At 36.8% G+C, this 19,604-nt stretch overlaps 1 protein-coding gene and 1 non-coding gene across 2 annotated transcripts; one reads left to right on the plus strand and one right to left on the minus strand.

Annotated features, from left to right (window-relative positions):
- The first annotated feature begins 9,967 nt into the window (after nt 1-9,967).
- On the plus strand, nt 9,968-16,600 carry LOC149767978 (uncharacterized). The gene is made up of 2 exons (XM_089929893.1): nt 9,968-15,332; nt 16,590-16,600. The coding sequence occupies exons 1-2, from the start codon at nt 10,688-10,690 to the stop codon at nt 16,598-16,600; spliced, it is 4,656 nt and encodes a 1,551-aa protein (XP_089786019.1). The 5' UTR covers nt 9,968-10,687.
- Nucleotides 11,174-11,280, minus strand: LOC149767979 (small nucleolar RNA R71). Its single transcript, XR_016400092.1, has one exon. It is a non-coding gene; the product is annotated as a small nucleolar RNA R71 (small nucleolar RNA).
- Nucleotides 16,601-19,604: the final 3,004 nt, after the last annotated feature.

Consider the following 19,604-nt stretch of genomic DNA (forward strand, 5'->3'; position numbering starts at 1 on the left):
TCTTTTGAAGCTCAAATTTCTTTCAAAAGTAATTACATTTTCAATAGCTTTTCTTTTTAATGATAGAAGCATTTAATTATGTAGGAGTGTATATTCAAAATATTAATTTCTTAGTCATAGTTTTTCAGCAGTGTATATATGAAGCACGATAAATCTTTTTAATATCAAAATAACATCATATGTTTAGAAATATTTGTTCGCAATCAAGATCATTGAAAAACACATCATTTAGACCAATTTCAGTACACTTATAAGATAAAAAATGATATGTTTCAGATGCGTATCGGAGCAAACAACCAAGGTATCAAAATTAATTCTATTTTTCTTAAGCTGTAGTTTTTATCTAAGAATCATAGTAAATTATCCTCCAGCATGATGCAATCTTTGAAGTATATAATGAAAATTACAAAAATACAAAGATATAAGCATTTTATATGAAGTTTAAACTTTTATACTAGGTCATATTCTGAATTTCATAAGAATTTTCAAGGAGGCTTTCAAAATTTATATTTGAGATATGTATCTTCTACATTGTAGCTCATCTTAAGTTATTAAGATTAAAGATACATATTTTAAGCACATCAGAGCACATTCAGAATCTTTATTTTTAATATTAAGTTTTGGTACAAATTGGAGGATATTTAACATATATCAGAACATTATGTGCCAATGTTAGGCAAGATGAAAGATAAATCAGAATTAATTCATTCTGCCTAATTTGCAAATTCAGATTGTTCTTTTCTTTTATTTTTCAGAAGATATTTACTAAAACAAAATGATATTGTTGTTGGTAGAATTATGTTTCAATTAAATTATCTAGGCATAGAGCATTACAAATTATATTTGAATAAGATCCTCAATTTATCTGAATATTGAAAACTCACAATTGAAAACATCATGCCACATACGAAACATAGTATGCATACCATTAAAGTATTAAGAACAAGTATATCAAGGATTAAAATCAATTCTTTTCAAATAAAATTTCCTCCTATTTAAATACAATTTAAAACTGATTTTATCCTTAAGGTGTGTTTTCAAGTGATTGAAACTTCATTTGGTTTTTCACAACCTTCTTATATATTTTTATTTATTTGTCATTCATTCTCCAATTTTTTTTTATTTCTTTCTTTAACCACTCAATGAACATTTTGATTATCTTCATTTGTTTTTCGGTTTTACTTTTCTATGCTCTATATTCTATTTGTTCTCTATCCGATAGAGTTGGAAGGGGCACGAGGTACTACCACTAGCCTCCCTCTTGTGCCGTTCTTAATATACCCTACACCGAATAGTTGGGTCAAATAGTGCCGGGTACTACCACTAGCCTTTCCATTGGCACCATCCCTATGATGAGCAATTTAGAAAGGTTAAACTGTTCTCTTCAACAACAAGATATTCACTCCAAACTCTCTCTATTTAAATAAAATTAATTACGAATTTTATCCCTTCCAAAGGAATGCTCACACAAGTCTCACAAATATGCTGAATATATTATGCTTGCTCTGCTTTTTCTTAAGATTGGAGTATTTACTTAGCTTTTACTTCTCCCGAACGATGTTCATTTTTTTTTTCTTTATATCTCTCTCTTTTTGTTATTTTCAGGTAATTACATGAAAGAGCAGAATAAAAAATTAATCTAATATGCTGCATATAAATATATATCATGCAAACAGCATTTTCATTATGCCCAATGATTCATAGCTTATCACAAGTTATTTTGAATTAGAGATTTGAGGCATAAACTTGTGTATTTCATGGTTATGCATTATACAGGCAAAAGTAAACTTCAATTTAATCACACCATGAAACAATTATCATTAGCATGAGAATGAAGCATGATATCAAGATGATCAGCAATTAAAGGTTTAATCATGCTACCATATAATTTTAGACTATTGATTTTGCTCACCTAACTCACAAGAGAAGGGTTTAGATTACCAGTGCATTTAGCATTCTTCAAGCCAAATACCTTTTAGATTCTTTACACCCTTGGCTGAAAAAAATATCTCCTTTTTTTTGTTTGCAAGGGAATGTTTATTGTATCTTTCATCGAGGTGTCCTTCAAGTTGAAATTTCTTGCTCATAAATCCTGTATCATTAGCAAAATCTTTTTCTTTTCTTGAAGGCAATTTATTAGGTTCTCTAGGATACAAAAATATTCATACAACATATTTCTTAACTAGATGACTCAATATGAGACATGACAATAATTGAATTTGAATCACTTTACTCAAGAGATTGCCTAAATATAAGCAAGCACAAGTCACTTGAACTAAAGAGATAACTTCATTAAGTAAAATGGTTCAAGGACAAGCATGTGAGGCAATAGAAAGATTCATTAAAGTTAAATCATTTTTTTTTATTTTCAGAATCAATTTAACTTAGATTCTATTTGCTTAAGATAATTATCAATAAAATATACAAGTTGAATTTTAATCAAATTATCTTAAATAGTTGTTTCTATCAAAATTCTGATTATGACTTAGCTTTCAACACAGATACTCTTGTTTCAGGAAGACAAGCAATCTTCTTTTAGAGCAAATAAGAAATATTTTTGACTTATAAGAGATAGTTCAAGAAAATTAATATTCATGCTTTAACAGATTTTTATGCTCAGATTAAACATGATGAGTTAAAATTAATTAGTAGAATTTGAGATCATTTTAGGAGAGGGTATTAATCATTCAATCAAGGATACAATGATTATGCTCAATGAAGTTTTAACATGAAGGCATGAAATCAGCATCAAATGTTTATACTAGAGAGGGAATTTAGATTTTGTAAACTTGAAGAAGAAGGTTATATATATATATATATCCATTCATTGTTTTCTTATCATGATGCAAGCACTAGAAAGTTTCATGCTAAAATCGTTGAGATAAGATTTAACATATGAGGCATTTAAAAACTTTGATGCAGAGAGTATCGTAATTTCATAAAAAGATAATTTCGATACACGAAGTAGAATGTTAAACCTTATACTAGATTTAATGAATAAATTGAGACATATCTTTAATTATGTGTCAACGCACCCATTTGTATGAAAGTTTCATTTGTTCCATGGGTAGCTTGGCACACCTACATCTCTACCCTCATATTTTCATTTTGGGTACCCAAGCTTGTTTGGGTCCTTGAGGGTTAGTGCATATGGTTCCTTTTGGAACCCAAATCTGTTTAATAGTAATAACTTTACCATTTGATTTATTCGTATTAGAACCATAGGTAAAGTTTTTATGCCCAATCTTTTTATGTTTGAAATAAGTTATCTTATTTGATGGTTTGCTTGGCGAATTGATAACCCTTTTTGACGCGCTCGCAAAAATATTTTCGCGAAACTAATCTTCCAAGTATAGGAGAATCGTACAAGTAGTAAAATCTCGGAAGTCCAAGGTCGAATCCTCAGGGAACGAAATATATATTAGATTATTTAATATAATTTTAGACTAATTAATTCAATAAATTAGTGGATAAAGATGATGTTTTGCAAATAGAAAATAAATCAGTAAACAGAGAATTAAAATTTGGATAGATTAAGATGGTGTAGGGATCTGGAATCCCCTTCGATGATCTTATTTTCAACAATTAAATTCTGCGATTCTTGATTAAGGATCAATCAGATAAATTAGTTCTAATCATGGAGTATATAGTTTAAAAACATGAATTCAAGATCTAAGTATTCATCGTGCCGATTACGTCTACGACAAATCAAACATCGAAACAATCCATGAATCAAGAAATATAAACCATAAAAGATCTATCGCATAGATAAGCATGCAAGAATCAAAAAAAACATATTAATAGATGTGAATCAAAGAGATCAATCTTTCAGAATTTACTTGAAAGAAAATAGGACATCAAAGGTTCCTCCATCACCCTTCACAAGATATCAGCACTCCATTAAAATATAAGCCTTTCCCTCTCTTTTTCTTTTCTTTTCGGAAGAACAGGGCATCCCCTGTTTCTTCCTTCTTCTTTTTTTTTTTTTTGGATGGCAGAGGCCCTCCTCTGTTTTTCAATGGGAAAGAATGATCCCCCCAGCCCTAACCGAGAGAGCCTCATATAGCTCACAAACTCTAGGGCTAGCAATGGATCCTTTTTTTCAAACGGCTGGGATTGGGAAGATTACACGCAGACGGTTGAAGATGAAGCGCGTGAGATGCGTGGGATCCTGATCTTCTTCAAATGGATGCACAGACGCGCTCGGGAGCTGATCGCGATCGCTTGCATCGGGGAAGGCTTGTTAGGACTCGGATGAACGCGTGGATGAGCGGAAGCGAGCTGATCACGGGAGGCAGCTAAGATACAGGGCGCTGAAATCGCTGGGGAGTCCAATGCTGGCTCACGGATGCTTGGCATGATCGTGGGCTCTGGGATTCTCTGTTGTTCCATCGTGGAAGGATGCAGATGAATTGCACACGGACGGCTGGATCTCGTGGTCGGGATGCTGGGAATTGGTTGCATGCGAATCCATAAGAGATAGACGGTGAATGAAGCCAGGAGATCTGATCGCGGAAGACTGGGATCTAGATGAGATACGGATCCAGAAGCAGGGGATGCAGGAGAATCACGGGAGAAGGCTGGGAGGTGCTGTGAACGTAGATGGGAGTTGATCGCCGATGCTGAAATCGCGGGATGCCGTGAGCGCTGATGTGGCTAGAACGTGGACGGCTGGAGCTTGTGCACTGGAGCATGGAAGCTTGGGAATGCATCATGGGAAGGAGCTAACAGCGGAAGAACAACTTGGATACTTTGTTTTGGGAAGAAACAGAGGAAGAGGTGGACACGGCTGGGAGAGCTGTGGGTGCGTGAGATTGCATACGGAAGAATTAGAATGTTGGCGCCTGCTCTTAAGATGCAGAAGAAGCTGGGACGCACGAGATGCTGGAAGATAATGGGCATGCTATTATGAACCCCACGGACCGTTGGATCCTTCCGGATAATGAATCTAGGCCCCTTTGGCTACTGCTCCATCAGGCTGAACTTGGTCTGCTAATACTCCTTTTAGTGTGCAAATGTGGCTGACCTTATGCGCATTTTAGCTATGATTTACGATCACCTGCACCCCACAAAAATATAATATTAATGCGGCAATTTTATCATTATTTGTTAGCAATAATACTAATTTAAGTGATGTATAGATCGCACTTTTGTGCTCTCATCACACCCCCCAACTAGCTTATTGCTAGTCTCTAGCAATTAACGAGCAAATAATAAAATGAGAGTACAAAAGGTGTGGTTTAACCTTTGACTTTTTATTGAAGCTAAAGACATAAAACTAAGATATGTACTCACTTTCGTAGGAATCACGATTGCACTTAGCACGTGCAACAAGCCGTTAAACCCCTAGGTTATCCTAGTGGATGAGTGTTGTCTCGTGAGGGTTTTCAGGGATGTTACCCACAAACATCATGAATGATATGACATGAGATTCTAATAAAAATAAATCCTAAGCTAATACACATGTAATTAATTGATATATATTTTCAAGTATGGCAACCGTCAAAGCAAGGAATATAAAAGTGTAGTGTGCATCAAATCACATGACTTTCTCAGAGTACTAATACCTCCACCACAACAGGGCACCGCCTGAGTTTTAGGTGCACTTCTCAAGTCCACAAGTGTTTTCTACAATTTATTAGAACCTGATCCATCAAATTTTCAGAATATCACATGTTGTCTAAATTTGTCAAGAATGGTTCGCATGTAAAGAAGAGCTATCAATCCCAACTAAATAACCCGGGTACATAGAGGTCCAAAATAATGGAGTCAAACCAGTCATTACCACATGTTACTAGGTTCAGTCCGACCAACCCTATTCATGCTTATTTTTATTTTTAAATACATATGACGATTACAATAGTTCAACCCCATTAGGCTCTAGTAAGATCCATGTAGCGAGCTTTCAGCCAATGACCCTCGATCCAGTTGGCTCAAGACATTAGGTGAAACACCCCTCGAGCTTAATTACTCGAACCAGACTACGCCACGAGGCCAGACTTGTCATCATAAGGATTTTTTTTTGTTTTATAATTATGCAAGAAAAGAGAAGATAGACTGAACCATATAGGTTTTTTTTTTTTATGTATATGTGACTGCATCGTGACTATAGGTCAACCAAAGTCGGATCATAAGGCACCTAAGTAATCTAACTGGGACATTCAACCTCTATCTTTATGTGAAAACCAAATTCTGAACCTTATGGTACGAACAAGGATACTCGTACTTCTTTTATGGATAAGGCTAACAAAAATGCAGTTAACAAATGTGAATTCCTGAGGCTTTCCTATTATCATTAAGTACACGTGCGGGGATCTAATAATAGGTCTCTGATCAGTCATAGTAGGCATGTGTTCCTTGCCTTAATAGTTGCACAAACTCAATATGAAAATACATGTGCATTTGCTCAGAAAAGAAAGTAATAGAATAAATCAAATGCAAAAACAAGTTTTTTTTTTTTTTGAATCAAAATATTTTCCTCCCCCCAATTTAAACATTGCATTGTCCTCAATGTAAAAAAAAAAAAATGCAAGAAAACTATATATGAGAGACAATAGAGAAAATAATAGAGAGAAGAAGAATACCTTGAGCTGTTGATTTTCAGAAAAGAAGACCTACAAAATAAGAAGAAAACTAGAAATAAAAGAAAAAATTGAATTCTAACTAATATACACATACCTTGGCTGTCAAGCTCAGTCATAAGAAGGCTCCCCAAAGGAAAAGGAGTCCTCTTCATCTGCAAAATTCTCAAGAAAAGGTTTTAATCTGTGTCCATTTACCTTAAAAATTGTGCCATCCTGTGGATTCTCAATTTCAACTGCCCCGTGTGGAAAAATAGTTTTTACAATGAAAGGACCTGTCCATCTTGATCGTAACTTTCCAGGAAATAGATGTAAGCAAGAGTCATAATAAAGAACTTTTTGTGCAGGTTCAAAAGATTTTCTTAGAATTGATTTATCATGCTTAATTTTCATTCGTTCTTTACAAAGTCTAGCATTGTCATACGCATCCCGACGAATTTCATTCAACTCACTTAGTTGTATTTTTCTAGCTAAACCAGCATCTGATAGTTCAAAGTTTAATTTTCTAATGGCCCAATACGATTTATGCCCTATTTCAAAAGGTAGATGACATGCTTTTCCATAGACTAGCCGATACGGGGACATACCAAGAATAGTTTTACAAGCAGTATGGTAAGCCCATAATGCGTCAGAAAGTTTTAAAGACCAGTCTTTGCATGATGGATTCACCGTTTTCTCTAAAATTTGTTTAATCTCCCGATTGGCTAACTCTACTTGGCCACTAGTCTGCGGGTGATAAGGAGTTGCAATTCTATGAGTGATACCGTACTTTCGTAATAGGATCTCAAAAGGCTTATTACAGAAATGTTTTCCCCCATCACTAATTATGACCTTGGGCATCCCAAACCTAGAAAATATATTTTCTTTAAGAAATTTTAAAACTGGTTTGTGGTCATTTGTTCGACAAGGCACAGCTTCTACCCATTTGGACACATACTCAACACCAACTAAAATGTACTCATATCCAAAAGACGGTGGAAATGGGCCCATGAAATCGATGCCCCACATGTCAAAAATTTCAATAGCAGTAATGGGCTGAAGAGGCATCATTTGCCTACGAGTTAGACTCCCAATACATTGACATGGGTCACATGTCCGATAGAACTCGTGGGCATCTTTAAATAGTGTTGGCCAATAAAAACCACATTGTAACACCTTAGCTGCCGTTTTCTTAGATGCAAAGTGTCCTCCACAAGCACTGGCATGACAAAAAGAGAGTACAGTTTGTATCTCATGCTCCGGAATGCATCTTCTAAAGATTTGATCATTGCAATACTTGAGCAAATAATGAGCATCATAATAATAATTTCTTACTTCACGCAAGAAATTATTCTTATCATTCGATCCCCAATGCTCTGGCATCCGGTTCGTGACAAGAAAGTTTACAATATCAGCATACCATGGCAAAGTAGAAAGTGCAAATAATTGCTCTTCAGGGAACGAGTCCTTGATGGGCAACTATGGCAACAAATCATGAACAACTAGCCGTGATAAATGGTCAGCTGATGAGAGTACAAAAGTATAATTTTCATACTATCATAATTAATATTAGAGCTAATCTTTATTAATAAAATTGATTAATTAATGTTTTATTTGTGTCTGAGTGCAAGTAATTCAAAAGACCCAATAACGCTGGGTTTGAACCCAATGTTCGGCAGTTCGAGGTCAACAAATTTCCCAACAGCTACCAAATCGTCCGCATTCAATATCCCAGCATCCAATTTCGGCCATCTGAATCAATCCAACCATCTCATTCCCCATCCGTTTGAAGCGTCCCAAGCCGTTCGCATGGCATCTCACGACCTCCACCCCGTGTCTCATCCGCTCCCAAACTGGCTCTTTCCTGCATCCCACCTCAGCAACTCCCCAACGAACAGAGCATGCGTGAGGAGCTTCCCAGTGGCTTCCAACAAATAGCAACGCTTCAATCTCAGCTTCCCAACCGACAGTGGACCTCCCAGCACATGCAAACCGGCTCTTCAATTCCAAGCCGCATTCAACATCCGATCATTTCATCTTCAAATTTCCTTCCCAGCAAACAAATTCTCATCCGAAGAGTCCCAAGCATTCAAATCCACGCCTCATCCGCTCCCAGCAGCGTTCCAGCTTCTCCAATCCGGTGAAGTGTCTATAAAAGGAGGCCATTCGGGAAGAAGAAGAGAAGGGGAGAGGCCAGATCCATCCAAGTCCGAGCGAGAGAGGGAGAGAGGAGAAGAGGACAGCCGGCCGTGCGCCATCGGGTGGAGGAGAACCAGCCATCGGAAGAAGAGGAGAACCAGCCGACGGAAGAAGAAGAGGTTAGCAGCCGACGGGAGAAGAAGAGGACAGCTAGCCGTGCGACGAAGGAGGAAGAGGCCAAGGGAGGATCTACCAGCGGAGCATCTCCTCTTCCGATCAATCCTCTCAGCCGGGCAAGAGAAGAGGAGAGCCCACGGGAGAAGAAGAAAGGAAATAGAGTACTCTGTTTCCTAATCAAAAAAAAAAGGGGGTTTATGTTTATTTTATTTATTTTATGCTAATCCCTTTTATAAAATTGCTTGCATCTCATATGGATAGCTAAATATCTTTTAGCTAAGGCTAAGGAAAAGCCTAGCATTTTCTTCATGTATTTCATTTAATCATCAATGGGATTTTAATGTTATTGATTTGATTTATGGTGCAGTAAATTTAAAGAAATTATTTCAAACTTATATATTTTCTTTGATTTGTTATTTCCTCCGGGTATAACAGATGCTTAGAAATCCCTGTAGTTTAAAATAGAATTACTGTAATGCTGCCCATAAGACTAAATCTATTTTATTATGATTAATAGGTGATTTTAAGAAAAGCATGATGAAGTGCTAGGCTGAATCCTAATGCCTTAGTTATATTTTTGTCAATCTGAATATTATTTAGCCTTTAGTTTTTGTTCACTGTCAAATCCCTGTGGATTCGATCTCGGACTCACCGAGAATATTAATTTGCTACACCCTATACTTGGGATATCCTACGTTTAATTTCCCTTTTTAAAAGAGCAAGATTAAAATCGTAGCAAGTTTTTGGCGCCGTTGCCGGGGATTTGCAACGTGCGAACGAGAACAAGGCTGCACATTTCAATTTTTAATTTCTGTTTCTTCAATTTTTCTTTATTTTTAACACAGCTGAAATTTCAAATCTTTACAGATTCAAGAACGACACAAAGCAGGACTAGTAACGAGAAAGATCAAGATCAAATTTTTGGATTCCCAGAGTGAACGAACTCGAGCCGTGAGTATTTAAATTATTTTTTCTATTTTGTTCATACTAGTCCTATTTTTCCTAGATTAGAATTTTACTCTTGTTTAAAAAAAATTATTAAAAAAAAATTTATTAATTAAAATAATGAAATAATAAAAAATAAATAAATAAAAAGAAAAAAAATTTAGTTAGTTTGCTTGATCAACTTTTCAAATGCAATTTAATGTCATGACATAAAATGTTAAAAATCTTCTTGATTGTTGCATATAGTATAAAGCATTTGCATAAAATAATCTAAGGGCTGAACCCATTAAAAAGATAAGGTCGGGATTTCATCACTCGTCCTTAGCCCAAAAATCATCCCAGTGCATAAAAATCCTAATCCTAATTAAAATTAACTAGACGTTGGCCCCTAAGGATATTCGAGCTCAATAGGACGAAGACCACTGAAAGTTGCACTAATTTCGCTCTATGACCCCGGTCGATGTCTAGGCAAGCTTTGTCCCTTTAAGTGATTAAAGGGAGACAGTTTCTGTTCGAGGAAAGTGGGTTTTAAGTGGGACCTTTACTACATGCATCGTGACCCCTCCACTTACCTGGGAGCTTACCTGGTCGACTAGGTTATTAGACCGGATTGGAGGCTTAAGTGTACTCTTCAAACCAGTTAGGAGCTGTCTAGAAATTTTTAGGAAAACATTAGAAATAAGGGTGCTATGCTTTGATACTGTTTGATTGTGAATAATTTTAGTAGCAGGGTGTCAATATTCATAGCTTTAGGTAATATTCATACTCATCCAAAACTCTAAAAATATATATATATACAAAATAAATAATTAATTAATAATAATAATAATTAAAAAAAAAAAGTCGGCTGGTTAATTGGTCAGTATATGCGGTTGTGGCAAAGGGATAAAACGAAAAGATTATTCCGAGTTGAATCAAGGGATAAAAGTTCAAATAATCAAATGGAAGATAATGGTAGTAATCAGGGAGATAATGAATTTCAAGATGACTTATCTATTAGAACGCTTCGTGATTATCTACAACCCACTAGGATCAGTACCCCATCCTGTATGGTCATTCCTACTGCTGCGGGAGCTTTTGACATGAAACCAGGAATAATCCAATTACCCCCAAAGTTTCATGGACTTGACTCCGAAAGTCCCTACTTGCACCTAAAAGAATTTGATGAAGTGTGTTCAACACTTCAATTTAATAATATCAATGAAGAGGTAGTGAAGCTTAAGTTATTTTCTTTTTCTTTAAAGGAAAAAGCTAAGTCATGGTTACATTCTTTAAGACCTAGGACCATAGCTACCTGGCAAGAGATGACAAGGGAATTTTTAAAGAAATTCTTTCCAACACATAAAACAAACACACTTAGAAGAAATATCATGAACTTCGCACAAAAAGATGGAGAAACATTTTTTCAGTGTTGGGAAAGATTTAAGGACCTTCTGCTTGCTTGCCCACATCATGGATATGAAATTTGGAGGGTCATTAGTTTCTTTTATGATGGTTTGTCCTCCAATATGAGACAATTCGTGGAAATGATGTGTAATGGTGAATTTATGAATAAGGAACCAGAGGAAGCCTGGGACTATTTTGATCTGTTGGCAGAAAATGCACAGGCTTGGGATACAATAGATAAGAACGAGAAACCTCAAAAATCGACTAATACTAAAGGAGGAATGTATCATGTTAAAGAAGAAAATGATGTAAATTTAAAGATTGCTAATCTAACTAGGAAGGTTGAAGCCATTGAATTAAGCAGAGCCCATACAGGAAAGGCACCTACTATAGATGAAAGTATATGTGAAATCTGTGAGAGTAATGCACACTTAACCAAGGATTGTCCTACAATCCCCGCCTTCCAAGAAGTGTTGCATGATCAAGCGAATTTCACAAATGCTTATAAGAGACCATTTCCTGAAACATATAATCCTAACTGGCGAAACCATCCTAACTTTAGTTGGAGACATGGACCCACTGCCAATGAATCTCAAGGGAATTCCATACCCTATGTGCCACCCCATAAGAGATCTCTTGAGGATACTTTGCAGGCATTCATGCAAGGGCAGACCCAGATAAATCAGAATACCATGCAGTCACTTCAAGAACTTAAAAATTCTGTAGGTAGAATTGAGGCTCAACTCAATGTTAGGGAAAAAGGGACATTTCCAGCCCAACCTCAATCTAACCCAAAGGGTCAACATGAAGTCCATGAAGCAAGTTCATCCCAACCTAAATTTGAACAAGTTAAGTCTGTCACAACTCTTCGGAGCGGAAAAATAATTAACAAAGAAATTCCAACGAAGGATGACAGACCTGAAAAATCCATTGAGAAAAGGGATGAAAATAATACTGAACAAGATGCTCCAATACCTCATCATAAAATAGTTGCTCCATTCCCTCAGCGCTTGCTTGCAGCTAAAAAAGGAGTACCTGATCAAGAAATTTTGGATATCTTTAAACAAGTAAAGATTAACATTCCTCTATTAGATGCCATTAAGCAGATCCCATCTTATGCCAAATTTTTAAAAGATCTTTGTACCATAAAGCGAAAGCTTTACGTACAAAAGAAAGCTTTTCTAACTGAACAGGTGAGTGCTATTCTCAAACACAACACCCCACCTAAATATAAAGATCCTGGTTGTCCTACCATATCTTGCATCATAGGAAACTTCAGGATACAACGAGCCCTCCTGGATTTAGGTGCTAGTGTTAACTTACTGCCCTATTCAGTTTATGAACAATTAGGACTTGGTGAACTAAAACCCACCAAGGTTACTCTCCAACTTGCTGATCGATCTATAAAGATACCAAGAGGAGTAGTCGAGGATGTACTTGTCCAAATTGATAAATTCTATTTTTCAGTCGACTTCATAGTATTAGATACCCAGCCTGTCATGAATTGTACCACTCCAATACCTGTCATCTTGGGACGCCCATTTCTAGCTACTTCCAATGCTTTGATTAACTGTCGAAATGGAATAATGAAAATGTCATTCGGAAATATGACTATAGATTTTAATATATTTAACATTTGTAAACAACCCGATAATGATAACGAAAATGATGAAATTCATGGAGTTAATCTGATCGACTCCATTGTAGAGGATGCTTTTGTCCCATCTCTTTCTTCTGATCCTTTAGAAACATGCCTAACTTATTTCGGAAATACAGATATCAACCAAAACTTTAGAGAAATCAGTGCTATATTAGATTCAGCTCCTTTGTTGGATACAGATAGGTGGAAATCTCGTTTTGAAGAATTGCCCACACGCAACAATAGTCCTCTACCATCTAGTGTTCAAGCACCTAAACTTGAGCTAAAACCTTTGCCATCTGAGCTCAAGTACGCATACCTTGGTCAAGAAGAGACTTTTCCTGTGATCATATCATCCCAACTCGAACAAAATCAGGAATTAAAATTGTTAGAAATTCTCAAGGTACATAAGGGAGCAATAGGGTGGACAATTGCTGATATCAAGGAAATTAGTCCCTCAATTTGCACTCATAGAATTCATTTAGAAGCTGATGCCAAACCTTCTTGTCAACCTCAACGTCGATTAAACCCAAACATGAAGGATGTGGTTAGAGCAGAAGTTCTGAAACTTCTGGATGCGGGTATGATCTACCCAATTTCAGATAGTAAATGGGTAAGTCCAACCCAAGTGGTCCCGAAAAAATCTGGTGTTACTGTAGTTAAAAATACCAACAATGAATTAGTTCCAACTAGGGTCCCCACTAGTTGGCGTGTATGCATTGACTATAGAAAACTTAATTCTGTCACAAGGAAGGATCACTTTCCTCTACATTTTATTGATCAAATCTTAGAAAGGTTGGCAGGTCATAAATATTATTGCTTCCTAGATGGCTATTCAGGTTACAACCAAATTGTAATTGATCCTGAAGATCAGGAAAAGACCACTTTTACATGTCCTTTTGGCACATTTGCTTACAAGAGAATGCCTTTTGGATTATGTAATGCTCCTGCAACCTTCCAAAGATGCATGCTCAGTATTTTCTCCGACATGGTTGAGCGCTTTTTGGAAGTCTTCATGGATGATTTTTCGGTTTTTGGCTCTTCTTTTGAAAACTGTGTGGACCATTTAAGACTAGTCTTAATTCGGTGTGAGGAGAAGAATCTAATCTTAAACTGGGAGAAGTGTCATTTCATGGTAACTAGGGGAATTGTTCTCGGGCATGTCATTTCATCTGAAGGAATTGAAGTAGACAAGGCTAAAATTGACTTAATTGCTAACTTACCCAACCCAAAAACTATCAAAGATATACGCTCATTTTTGGGTCATGCAGGATTTTATAGGAGATTCATTAAAGATTTTAGCTCAATATCTAAACCCTTATGTAATCTCCTTCAAAAGGAAACCCAATTTGTGTGGTCTGAAGAATGTCCAAAATCTTTTGATAAACTTAAAAGCTTACTGACCTCTGCTCCCATTATGCAACCACCCGACTGGTCGCTTCCTTTTGAAATTATGTGTGATGCTAGTGAATATGCAGTTGGTGTAGTTCTAGGGCAAAGAAAAGAAAGAAAGCCTTATGTTATTTACTATGCAAGTAAGACTTTAAATAGTGCACAAAAGAATTACACCACTACGGAAAAGGAACTACTTGCCGTAGTATTTGCACTAGACAAATTTAGGTCTTACTTGATTGGATCCAAAATCATTATCTACACTGACCACGCTGCCCTTAAGTACCTTCTTTCAAAAAAGGATGCTAAGGCGCGTTTGCTTAGGTGGATCCTTCTGCTCCAAGAATTTTTTCTAGAAATAAGAGATAAAAAGGGGGTAGAGAATGTAGTAGCTGATCACTTGTCCCGTCTGACTCTTTCAGATTCCTTAGACAATTCACCCATAAAAGACACTTTCTCTGATGAGCAACTGTTTGAGATCACATCTTCACCCTGGTTTGCAGACATTGCAAATTTTTTAGTCACAGGTGAACTACCAAGTCATTGGAATAAACAAGACAAAAGAAAATTTTTGACTGAAATAAAAAATTTTTTCTGGGATGATCCTTATCTTTTCAAATACTGCCCAGACCAAATTATTAGGAGATGTGTACCTAATGACGAATTTATTAGTGTCATTTCCTTTTGTCATTCTGAAGCTTGCGGTGGTCATTTCTCTGCTAAGAAAACGGCTGCAAAAATTTTACAATGCGGTTTCTATTGGCCCACCTTGTTCAAAGATTCCCATAACTTTTGCAAAGCTTGTGAGCGTTGTCAAAAGTTAGGTGGGATAACTCGTAGGAATATGATGCCCCTCAACCCAATTTTAATTATCGAAATATTTGATTGTTGGGGAATAGATTTTATGGGTCCATTTCTTCCTTCATTCGGAAATTTGTACATCTTAGTAGCTGTAGATTATGTCTCCAAATGGATTGAGGCAATTCCTTGCAAACATAATGACCACAAAACTGTTCTAAAATTTTTAAAGGAAAACATTCTTTCCAGATTTGGAACGCCTCGAGCCATCATCAGTGATGGGGGTTCACACTTCTGTAATAAGCCTTTTGAGGCTTTAATGCGAAAATATGTGATCACCCATAAAGTCGCCACCCCTTATCATCCACAAACAAGTGGACAAGTTGAAGTCTCCAATCGATCAATTAAGAATATTTTGAAAAAAACGGTTAACCCAAATCGCAAAGACTGGTCTTTGCGTCTAACTGATGCACTTTGGGCTTATCGTACTGCTTTTAAAAGTCCAATTGATATGTCTCCGTACCGTCTTATTTTTGGCAAACCGTGTCACTTGCCTGTGGAATTGGAGCATAGGGCCTACTGGGCTATTAAAAGATTTAATTTTGATATGGATAAGGCTAGTTCACTACGCAAACTTCAACTTAATGAACTAGAAGAAATCAGGAATGAAGCATATGAGAATGCTCGAATTTATAAGAACAAAATGAAAGTCTTTCATGATAGAAATATTATAAGGAAAACATTTGAGCCTTCCCAGAAAGTTCTATTGTATAATTCAAGACTTCATTTATTTTCAGAAAAATTGAGATCTAGGTGGACCGGCCCTTTTATAGTTAAAACTGTTTATCCGTATGGAACCGTTGAGATAGAGAATCCAAACACCGGTAATATTTTTACAATAAATGGCCAACGTTTGAAGTTATTTTTGGACAACTTTACCCCGGAGGTTGAATCGACCAATCTGGGAGATCCTGTTTATCAGGATTGATCTCTATATCTGCTAGAGATCCTCTGTTTGTACATAATTTTTCTTTCTTTCATATGGCAATTGGTGAGCAACAACAGTGTGCAGTCATTCTATCAGGTAAATTCTAACCTTCAGCCTTATTATCCTTCATACAATCATTAATGCCATATTTTATGCATTCATGTTGCAACATTGGGGACAATGTTGAAATTAACTTGGGGGGGAGAGATTACTGTATTTTTCTATATATCATACCAATTGTCATATCTTTCAAAAATATATATATATAATAATAATATATTATATATATATAATATATTATTGTAATAATAATAACAAACATATATTTTGTTTCATTTAATTACCACTTTAATTTTTTTCAAAAAATTAAACATGTGTAGCTATTAAGGCAAGGAGCGCATTATGACTTATCAGAGACCTATTACTAGATCCCCACACAAGTATTCAATGACAATAGAAAAGCCTCAGGAGTTCACTTGTGTTACCTATTTATTTGTTGATCTTATTCGCAAGAGAAGTACGAGTGTCCTTGTCTTAAAGTTCATGTTTTGGTTTTCACATAAAGATAGAGCTTGAAATTTCCGGCTAGATCACCTGGGTGCCTTATGTTCTGACCTTGGTTGACCTATAGTCACAATACAGTCACATTACATAAAAAAAAAAGAAAAAAAAAAGAAAGAAATAATACAGTTTTTCTTCACTGAGTAACCGGGTCTCTTGCCTACAAAGCAGCGAGTTTTCGCGTAAAAAGGTGAAAATAACTGAAATAAGTGATTAGTCTGGCCTCGTGGCGTAGTCTGGTTCGAGTAATTAAGTCTGAGGGGTGTTTCACCTAATGCCTTGAGCCAACTGGATCAAGAGTCATTGACCCAAAGCTCGTTATATGGACCTTACTAGAGCCTAATGGAGTTGGACTGTTGTAGTCATTGTACATCTTAAAAAAAAAAAAAAAAAAAATATTTTAAACATGAGTGAGTTAGTTAAACTTAAACCAAGTGACATGTGGATGACTGGTTTGACTCCATTGTTTTAGAACTCTGTGTACCTGGGATGTCTAGATGGGATTGATAGCTTCATTTTTATATGCGAACCATTCTGGACAAATAACATGTGATATTCGGAAAATTTAGTGGGTCGGGAGCTAACAAATGATAGTTAACACTTGTGAATTTGAGTAGTGCACCTAGAACTCAAGGGGTACCTAATTGTGGTGGAAGTATAGGTATTCTGAGATGTCACTTTTACATTTGCCTTAAGGGTTGCTATATTTTAAAGTATTTTAATTTGAAAAAAAAAAAATGATGTTTGTGGGTAACATCACTGCAAACCCTCACGAGACAACACTCGTCCACTAGGGTAACCTAGGGGTTTAACGGCTTGTTGCACGTGCTAAATGCAATCGTAATGCTATAGGAAAATGAGTATTTATTTTAATTCATGCATATATTAATAAACAATACTTTTGCACCCTTATTTTATCATTTTCACACTAAATTGCTAGAGACTAGCAATAAGTTAGTTGGGGGGTGTGATGAGAGTACAAAAGTATAATTTTCATACTATCATAATTAATATTAGAGCTAATCTTTATTAATAAAATTGATTAATTAATGTTTTATTTGTGTCTGAGTGCAAGTAATTCAAAAGACCCAATAACGCTGGGTTTGAACCCAATGTTCGGCAGTTCGAGGTCAACAAATTTCCCAACAGCTACCAAATCATCCGCATTCAATATCCCAGCATCCAATTTCGGCCATCTGAATCAATCCAACCATCTCATTCCCCATCCGTTTGAAGCGTCCCAAGCCGTTCGCATGGCATCTCACGACCTCCACCCCGTGTCTCATCCGCTCCCAAACTGGCTCTTTCTTGCATCCCACCTCAGCAACTCCCCAACGAACAGAGCACGCATGAGGAGCTTCCCAGTGGCTTCCAACGAATAGCAACGCTTCAATCTCAGCTTCCCAACCGACAGTGGACCTCCCAGCACATGCAAACCGGCTCTTCAATTCCAAGCCGCATTCAACATCCGATCGTTTCAACTTCAAATTTCCTTCCCAGCAAACAAATTCTCATCCGAAGAGTCCCAAGCATTCAAATCCACGCCTCATCCGCTCCCAGCAGCGTTCCAGCTTCTCCAATCCGGTGAAGTGTCTATAAAAGGAGGCCATTCGGGAAGAAGAAGAGAAGGGGAGAGGCCAGATCCATCCAAGTCCGAGCGAGAGAGGGAGAGAGGAGAAGAGGACAGCCGGCCGTGCGCCATCGGGTGGAGGAGAACCAGCCATCGGATGAAGAGGAGAACCAGCCGACGGAAGAAGAAGAGGTTAGCAGCCGACGGGAGAAGAAGAGGACAGCTAGCCGTGCGACGAAGGAGGAAGAGGCCAAGGGAGGATCTACCAGCGGAGCATCTCCTCTTCCGATCAATCCTCTCAGCCGGGCAAGAGAAGAGGAGAGCCCACGGGAGAAGAAGAAAGGAAACAGAGTACTCTGTTTCCTAATCGAAAAAAAAAGGGGTTTATGTTTATTTTATTTATTTTATGCTAATCCCTTTTATAAAATTGCTTGCATCTCATATGGATAGCTAAATATCTTTTAGCTAAGGCTAAGGAAAAGCCTAGCATTTTCTTCATGTATTTCATTTAATCATCAATGGGATTTTAATGTTATTGATTTGATTTATGGTGCAGTAAATTTAAAGAAATTATTTCAAACTTATATATTTTCTTTGATTTGTTATTTCCCCCGGGTATAACAGATGCTTAGAAATCCCTGTAGTTTAAAATAGAATTACTGTAATGCTGCCCATAAGACTAAATCTATTTTATTATGTGTTGCCCAGTAGATACAACCCAAGAGAGGAGGGTGAATTGGGTCTTTTAAAGCTTTTATGCTACTTCTAAAACTTTATGATTAACTATGCTAAGTTGTATAGATGCACAGTGAAAGTTAAACTTAGCAAGGGTTTGATGTATAGACTTCGACTTGATTAAATATGCTTGCAACTAAAGGATGTGCGGATAAGAATTAAGCAAGCAATTTATCTAAGTAAGTAAGTGTGTTAGTTAGACAATAACTAGAGGCATTACAAACACAAAGGACATATAGTGGTTCGGTGCACCCCAGCACCTACATCCACACCCCAAGACCTCTTGGAAATTTCACTATAATCCTACCGATTACAGCCGGTTGTTTTACAAGCTGACAACCCAACTTGTTGTTTTACGAGCGCACAACGAACTCGGTCGGTTTTCCCAGGCTCACCGACTAGAACCAACCCCGATTGTTTTTCCGGGCTCACAATCAAACCCTTACACGTTGGTTTTACCCTCGGCTCACCAACAAACCTAAACCCCGTTGGTTTTCCCTTTGGCTCACCAACAAACCTTAATCCCGTTGGTTTTCCCTTTGGCTCACCAACAAACCTTACACCGTTGGTTTTCCCTTTGGCTGACCAACAAACCTTACACCGTTGGTTTTCCCTTTGGCTCACCAACAAACCTTTAACCCCTTGATTCAATCCCTTGATTGAATCAAGTTACAAGATATTAAAACAAAGAATAAAAAACAAATCAAAGCTTCT

The sequence above is a fragment of the Phoenix dactylifera genome, chromosome 3, assembly GCF_051530095.1.
Source record: "Phoenix dactylifera cultivar Ajwa chromosome 3, Ajwa_hap1_PhDact_Kaust_v1.1, whole genome shotgun sequence".
Classification (NCBI taxonomy): Eukaryota; Viridiplantae; Streptophyta; class Magnoliopsida; order Arecales; family Arecaceae; genus Phoenix; species Phoenix dactylifera.